General features: G+C 36.6%; 1 protein-coding gene across 1 annotated transcript in view; it reads left to right on the forward strand.

Moving 5' to 3' along the window:
• LOC107716705 (transcription initiation factor TFIID subunit 4-like) overlaps nucleotides 1-8,657 on the forward strand; it is a 42,700-nt gene that overhangs the window by 11,702 nt on the left and 22,341 nt on the right. Inside the window, exons 11-12 of the mRNA XM_016523223.1 lie at nucleotides 1,077-1,202; nucleotides 3,653-3,709. Of these exons, the coding sequence (XP_016378709.1) occupies nucleotides 1,077-1,202; nucleotides 3,653-3,709 (183 nt within the window). The remainder of the gene's footprint in view (nucleotides 1-1,076; nucleotides 1,203-3,652; nucleotides 3,710-8,657) is intronic.

The following is an 8,657-nucleotide window of genomic DNA, read 5'->3' on the forward strand; positions in this document are numbered from 1 at the left end:
GTAGAATCCTGTAAAAAGTATTTATTAAAAAAAAAGATATATAATAATTTAATATATAATAATTTTATAATATTTATAAATTAAAAATGATGGAATATACTTTAAAATGTAGTTTCTGTAATGACAAAGCAAAATTTTCTGCAGCCATTACTCCAGTCTTCAGTCACATGATCCTTCAGAAATCTATCTAATTTGCTGATTTGGTCCTCAAGAAACTTACAAAAAGGTTGTGCTGCTTAATATTTGTGTGGAAACCGTAAGAGATGCCAATCCAAAAATCATTCAGAAACCACATTGGTATTGATCATAATAGGTTGTAATTGTAATGTAGAGCACCAAAGCTGTGGTGTAAGGGAAAAAGACAGATTTTATTTTATTCATTATTTAATTATTGTATCTGAATTGAACCTAGTTTTGTTAACCTTTTTATCATAGAAGGCCTAAAGTAATGCAGCTTGAGGAAATAAACTGGAAATCTAGACTTTCATTTTGTGCTATGAAGAAAAAGAATGTCGCAGAGAGGATTCAGTGTCATGTTGCGATTTGTCCCATTCTGATTTTGAAACAAACTGTTCAAAATGAGTAACTGGCACGGCTGTATGAAGTCAGCCTGTTGACATCAGCGAAAAAACAAGCCAAACTTGAATGGAGATGGGAAAAGTTGGCCCTGCGAGTGAGGCGCAGCCTCAGCGCAAAAGAAAGTGTGCGAGAAGAGATGAGAAGAGCAGTGCCGTTCCTGCTGCTAATAGGCTATAGCCTCAGAAGTGCACGAAAATGTGTGGGTTCCTGTGTGTGTCTGCTCCGCTTTGGTCCTCCTCTACGCCTCACACAGCTCTTTTACCTGCAACACTAGAACAACCATCGCAGGAAAAAGAGTTGGGGGTTGCCTCGCAGAAACACTGCGAAACGCACAATTAACCCATTAGCTCTGGGTGACCTACTAACTTCACTTTCATTTACGAGCGACAGGGAAAATAGTGAAACTTTAGGCGACCTGGCGAAAAGTTAGTTCACGCTTATAACAACAAAAAGGTGATGAACATGTTGATGACAAGTTTTGTTTTTTGTTTCCCCAGGATGAGGAGCTGTACGAGCAGACATCAGATGTGCGGACCCAGCTGAAGTTCTTTGAGCAGCTGGAGAAGATTGAGAAGCAGAGGAAAGATGATGAAGAACGGGAGCTGCTAATGAAAGCCGCAAAAGTAGGTTTGAGTGATGCGGGAGGGGTCATTGGCACCAGTCTGCCCATCAGCGCCTTGCCAGTGAACGCTGGCTTTTCCCGCACGTGTTGGCCACTGTTTAAAATAAAACGGTTGTGCTTTTAAGCCTTGGAGAGAAAAGGCAGTGTTATTAAGACACAAGATTGCACTTGGTCTGCTTCATACTGTAGCAAATTGCAGTAATGGCAAAGCCAGAGGGATTTATCCAGTCTCGAGTTGATTTGATTGTACTGTTGCCTGGACTGGAGTACATCAGGGGAAAGGGAATGAGTCTTCTGTTAGGGAGCAAGAGAGGATGTTTTAAATTTGCCTTGAAGTTGCTTTCTTTCTAAGGAAGTGACACTATCTCACTCACAGTTTGTTGGGGAAAAATCATGTTATATGTAATGGATGAACCTTAAGGCATCACTGCCTTTTTGGCAACAATCAAGTGAATGCTGTTAAAAAATTAATCAAGACTACATGGCTTTTTATAAAAAAAAAAACTGCTATATAGGTAGACATGAGGTTTAGAAGAAATTTCCTGGGTTCTAAATAGGGTTGCAAAGGGGTGGAAAATTTCCAGTAAATTTCTGCAAACTTTCCAAAAAGAAAGAAAGAAAGAAAGGGGGAAGAAAGAAAAAGAAAAAGTTTGTAGGGCCCTATTGTTCAAAATGTTGAAATTGAGACTTTTGGACTTATTTTTTCACTGAAATGTTTTTGTAATTACACAGAGAGTAAAGTACCGAAAAAAGGTACCGTTGGGTACCGGCACCGAAATTCAGGTACCGATACTGGTACCGTATCGGTTAAAATGTGAACGGTACCCAACCCTAATGACGTTGCTAAAAAGAACATTGTTGTGTATTTGGTGTAATGCAATGTGTTTATGTGGTTTAAGGTTAAAAAAACAAATTATTTTCCACATAATGTACATTATTGTTGCTCCTCTATGCCCCGCCTTTCTGAAACGTGTCGATTTTTACAAAGCTCATCGGTCTGAAAAGCAAGGTGTGCTCTAATTGGCCAGCTATCCAGTGCGTTGTGATTGGCTGAATACCTCAAGCGTGTGACGGAAATGTTACGCCCCTTACCATATTGTGATGCCTTGTCCCGGTTGGAGCGACGAGACATAAACATTAAAACCCATTATAAACGAGGCATTCGTTGCATCCAATGGGGACATGATCAGCTCCAGGTATGACGAAGCGGATATCGTCCTCTTTTGGAAGGCCAAACAAAGTAGTTTCGCTTTCACAACGAATCACACAGTGCCTTCACGACATGGCGGCGGCGGCACAACAATACTACAGCGAGAATAAACGTTACGCCTTCTTTCTTTGCGTGAAGATTTGGGCGGCGTTATGCAAATCTTCCCAGATCGTGACGTAGGTATGTGGGGGCGTGTTAGAACGAGCCGTTTTAGGTAGGCGTGGTTGACTCTTAACTTTTATAAAGAATATCTCTTTGGATTTGAGACTTTAGTCTTTGCAACTTTACAGATCTTCTTTATGCACCAAGAGCTTGTAACACTCCAAAGAGAAAGGAAAAATTGAAATCGCATCATATGACCCCTTTAATATGTAATATCGGCCAATACTTAATGTACACTCATTTTTGTGGGACGATACTTGATACATATCAGTTCATAATTATTTCATTTGTGACTGTGGCACTTGAGACTGCATATAGATTCCAAAGCAGCAACAAATGGCTAGTAGCTACTTCCCAGCATGCATTGCTCTCCATTGAAGTTTCACTCCTTAAGATACGGTGGGGGTGTGACAATTCCCCACAGGAAAAGGACATGGCAACATGAAAGCAGAGGTAATTAGTTGACTTAAACGACAAAAGCTGATGATGACGCCAACGATGTCCCGCTCCAAAGTGACTCCCAGTGCACTGCCGTCCCTATTCTAATTAATGCAGTCTGCTAATTGAGATGTCAGCCAGAAGATAATTGTTCTTATGTTTTCTGTTGCTGGTCTCATATAAATACTGTTTGGGAATAGACTTGACCCATTTACATTTTGTTTGTCATCATGGTAGAATTACATTTTTTTACAGAGGGTTTGCAAACATTAATGTTTTATTAATGTACAGCAAAAGTTTAGGTAAATGTCATTTTAAAGGATGGTATTTTTTGTTGTTATTTACTGGTAATAGTGTTGTTCCAAATTTGTATGCTGATATTTTTTCTGTGGAACACAAATTTAGAAAAATTTAAGAATTTTATTTACAAAGTTCCACAGCAAAAATAACATCAAATCAGTTTGGAATGACATACAAGTAAATAATGACAGTATATTCATTTTTGGATGAACTGTTTCTTTACGTTTGTTACTTTTTGATAGTTTTCTGAACGTATATTTCTGCGTTAATTTTGTTAATCTAAATCCTGAATCTAATTTAAACCGGCCTATTTTAGTTCTAATGTTTCTCTTTGCTTGCAGAGTCGCTCGAAGCAGGAGGATCCCGAACAGGCTCGGCTTAAACAGAAAGCTAAAGAGGTGAGCTTTATGGAAGACTATTTAATAGTACTAATAAAAGTGCTCGACATACATTTTTCATGATTATGCCATTGCTATGACTTTGACATCATTTAGTCTGACATTGAGACAAAAGCTCTCATACGTTTCCTAACAATTTTATTACCTCGTGGGGGGGGGATCATCATTTTACTCAGATGTCACATCGCCCTGCTGCCATCATGACTTTAATATAGGCCAATCTTAATATAGGCGAAGCAAAATTACTTCATTTCGTGGAAGAAAAAGCAGGTATTTTGAAGAATGGTTGCTGTTTTCTATTCAGGAAGAATGAATGGGGACTGGTGCTGTCAATCTTCAAACAGATACCAAAGCACTATCAAAAAAATTATTCAAATGTGTGCTATATTCCAAATTTTAAGAAGTCAAACAATACCTTTGTGTTTTTGAAGCCTAAAAGCTCCAGTCCACAATCATTGTTACTGCATGGCAAAAGTGTGACTACTGTAGAAAAAAATCAATTTAATTTGGATTAGTTAGGCAAAAAAGAGTCCTCATTAGCACAGTGAACAGCTTTCAGGCTGTAATTTCTATTGAATGCCAAGCAGGAACTTTGGATACAGAAATTGGCCCATTTTTAGAAAAAACAACAGCACATGCCTCTTGTCATTTCCCCTCCTTTCTGTAAATAAGCAGTTTACACACCATATGTCGCAATGTCACCATATGTCTCTGTTTGTATTGACAACCACTGTTAGATCTCATCCGTCAAAGAGGATCTTTTCTGAACCCCAGCGATCATTCAAAGCATGTTTTATTCAATCTAGAGCCGCAGAGCCCATTGTCTCTCTTTTGCTGTGGATGTATTGTTTGTTTCAGCACTCTGTTGTTTTTCTTACCTGAGGGCATATCGTTATGGAGAAAGAGAGAGGCACTTCTTAAAGCTTCTTTGGTCTTGCTGCATCTCCTTTTTTCAGATCACAGTATAGCTAACTAGACTAGAAAGAGAAACGCTGAACAGTACAGTTCTATATATTTATTTACATGGTTCACCTCAAAGCAAAATGGCAGCTCCTCTTCTTTGTTGAAGGCCTGTTTTAAAGCCTAGACAGCTGCCTCCTCTGTTTTTTTTTTACCTGACTCTTACTGAAACAAGAAGTTGGAGTGGAACATGTCAAAAGGGTCATGCTCTTTTTCTTCCAGTTAAGTTGGACTAGCAGTACAGATTCTTATTTTACCCAGGCATGTTAATATTTGTAATTGTAAAAAAATATATATAAAAGTGTGTTTGTGTATGTGCATGTTTCATTGATTGTTCTTCAAAAAATAGTTTTGCTTTTTTGCTTAATTTTTGCTTTAAATTATACAGCTATATTTAATGTTTGAGAAAAAGTAATACTTTTTTCATTAAACATTCTTCAGAAATGTATTTACAATTTATGATGTTAAGCTTTTGGCTTAATTTTTCAATAATCACTTTTATGTATACACCTATAATGTATTTTAGGATTGTAAAGTGTTAAACACTTTTTGTCAGCTATGATTTTACATCATATTTTTAACCGTACAGATTGTTTGTTGATTCAGTCAACAAAACAAACCAATGAACATCTTCATTTAGCACCTAAGATTTTCATAACTGCATATGTTGTATACATGATTTGATGCCAGTGGGATGTGAAAACAGTTTTTTGGAGCTTGCTCTGCTGTCTCGTTTTCTTGGATTGTTACGTTGGCTCATTATCAAGGGTTTGCGCCTCGTGCTTCACCTTGTTAATAAGGAGTTCTGGAAGGTGATAGATCCTCCAAACCCCCCAGAGCTCAAAACTGCCAGTCACTCACAGAAAAAACTCTGCAGCTGATATTCAGCATATCAAAGACTCCCAGAATTGCTCTAGAATTAGGATCAGGAATCGTGTTCTTGTTTTCTCACGTCCTTGACTTCATCCAGCACCCCTAATTGAACCGCTAAACTCGACATCAACCTGTGCGGTTATTAAGGTGTTTCTCTCAGGCAAGTCGTTCTGGTGGGCCGAACTGCAGATAAGGATCAATAGAGATGGAGAGCAGCGCTGGCAGGCTCACTGTCTCTGCCTTTCTCACTCGCGCCTGACCTTTGTAAATGATTATAGACTACAAGCATTTCTTTCTTCGCCGCCTCCTGTCTCTCTGTCTCGCAAATAGACAGGCAGGCAATTGAGAGAAAATGACATTTCGACAAAACTAGTAATTTTTGAACTCAGCCGTTTGGGCAAGTCCACATCAACATCACCTGAAAGTAATAAAAAATGTACACATTTTTTAAAAATATTTTTTATATATTACATTCCTGTTCAAACGTTTCGGGTCAGTGCAAAGACTTAAAGACTTACAAAAATTTATAATATTAAGCAACACAATATTTTCAACATTGTTAATAATGTTTCTTGAGCAGCAAATCATTACTTTAGAAGGATTTCTGTAGGATCATGTGACACTGAAAACTCAAGTATTGATGCTGAAATTCAGCTTTGCATCACAGGAATAAATAATAAAACATTACAATAGACAACAGTTCTTTTAAATTATAATATTTTGCAATATTACTCTCTCACTCTCTCTATAGATTTTTCGCAAAATTAATATTGTTTTTACTAAAAGCTGCCTAAAGACTTAAAAAAAAAAATTGCTGACCCCAAACTTTTAAATGGTAGTGTATGTATATATTTTATTCTAAAACTGTATAAACAGAATGTACATTATCTAATAAAATATTTTATTTATTTATTATTATTGTTATTATTTAATACTAATATTTTTTACACTACCAAGATGAATTTACCTTAAACTTCCAGCATCATGAATATACCAGAAGTAAAATGAGCCTATTTATTGTTTGATTATATACTTGATGCAAGAAGGATTCAAGACTTTATATTAGTGAAATTGGATTTTTTAAAAATTATGCATTTTAAAGGTCAGGTGTTTAATTTGTTATGACTGAAATATTTCAGCTTTGAAACACTCTCCGTCTGCCATTGGTCATCTAAACAAATAGTCCAGCCCCAAACTTGCACAACTGGTTTAGAAAACATTATTTTTTATATTATAGTATTTTTATAGCATATTTATATAAAAAAAAACTTCTGCTTTCATTTCAGAGGTTATAACTGGACTCTTTGAATTTAACATGCAATTTTGTAAGGTTGTGTAACTGCAATGTAAAGCTATCATTGTTATTACATACTTTTAAGAAACAGGCGGTTTACAATATATACTGGGCAGTAAGCAGTATGCTACTATTCCATTCTGAACACAGCCGTAGTGATGCACACTTTTGCAGTTTTAAGGAAGCGAGTGGAGGTTCTCCAATCGGTATTCACAGTGGTGAACAACCGTGTTAAAATTGAGCAGCAGGTTTTGTGATTGAGGTCAGTCATTAAACAGTGATTATGTGGAGCTACAGAGCTCTGGATTTCAGATGGCGTAACTAGGTTCCCCTTTCACTCCTCATCAAATAATCGAATATGAACGCAAGTCAGCGCTCTAGCTGCAGGCGGTGAGAGAAGATCCGCGGCGACACCAAACAGCCCCTGTCCTTCTAGAACCTTCCGTTAAACACTGCGAGTCGCTGCATTGTGTCCATACAGGGCCTCCGTACCTCACATTGCTTCAAATAGATTCACACACACCCCACCGTCCGTCTCTTTTATGTGCCCTCGGGCGCATTCACCGTAGCTGTCAGGGCCAAGTGAAAGTTCAGTGCACCAGATCACTGACATGCAGCAGTGGCGCTGGGCGTGTTTGCGTGTCAGCTCGCTCTCTCCGGGGCATCCATGCGTGTGGATGCAATGTGCACGACTTCCCTTCCGATTAGCATAACCCTAACTTAATTAGCATGTAAACGTTGCCTTGAATTAGCGGTTTGTCAATTTCCCCCTCTTCATTATGTTATTTAGTTTGTATTTGTGAAAGGAGGGGTGGGCAGCGCAATTATTTGGACAAATTGTTTCTAGCAGCACAAGTGACAAATTCAATCAGTTAAAAGTAATCTACATACACTGTGTTTTACTCTGTGACTGGGTGACATCTACATACACTGTGAAAATGGTGTTACTATTGTTTTTATCTTTTGTACCCCCACAGATCCATCTGTAAGGCTCAAATACCCCTTTATCAATCAACAGATTTTTTCTAACCCTAACCCTAAACCTAATAAATCACAGTATAGAGATGATATTGAGCATTATTAATAATGTAATCAAAGTAAAACAAAAAAAAATTGTAGTCCGTTTTATCATAATTTAATATATTTTAATATATACTATACACACATGTACATATAATTTTATTAAAATAAATTGATATTAAAATATATAAATAATGCTATTATATATGTTTATATTTTTAAATATACTTTTGTGTAGATAATATAAAGTAGTATATTATAATAATATATTAGAAATATTATATGTGTGCGTGTGTGTATATATATATATATATATATATATTAGAGCCCGACCGATATTAGGGAGTAAAAAATCGATATCGATATATCAGCCGAAATTCTTTGTGTGTATATAGTACAATACCAGTCAAAAGTTTGGACACTTTCCCATTCGTGTGTCCAAACATTTGACTGGTACTGTAGTATATAGAATACAGTATATACATAAACAGAATATATATATATATATATATACATTAACACATTTTTTGCAATGATCACTCAAATGTGGTGATCAAACACTTATAATGATGTGACAAAGATATGTAATGGAGACAGGGCATTTAACAATTTAACAAACTTTATTACCAAAATGAGTCTGATATCAGTGCACTGAACAGTAAACTTGAAGTTTATTAAATTTTATTTTAATTCAATTCCATTCAACTTTATTCCGTTGAAGTTTATTTCACTTCGGAACATTCATTCATGGATTTGCGCTACTGTCTTCACACACAGACGAAACTTACTAGAGAAGTGTGA

The sequence above is a fragment of the Sinocyclocheilus rhinocerous genome, unplaced genomic scaffold (genome assembly GCF_001515625.1).
Source record: "Sinocyclocheilus rhinocerous isolate Xijiao unplaced genomic scaffold, SAMN03320098_v1.1 scaffold1201, whole genome shotgun sequence".
NCBI lineage: Eukaryota > Metazoa > Chordata > Actinopteri > Cypriniformes > Cyprinidae > Sinocyclocheilus > Sinocyclocheilus rhinocerous.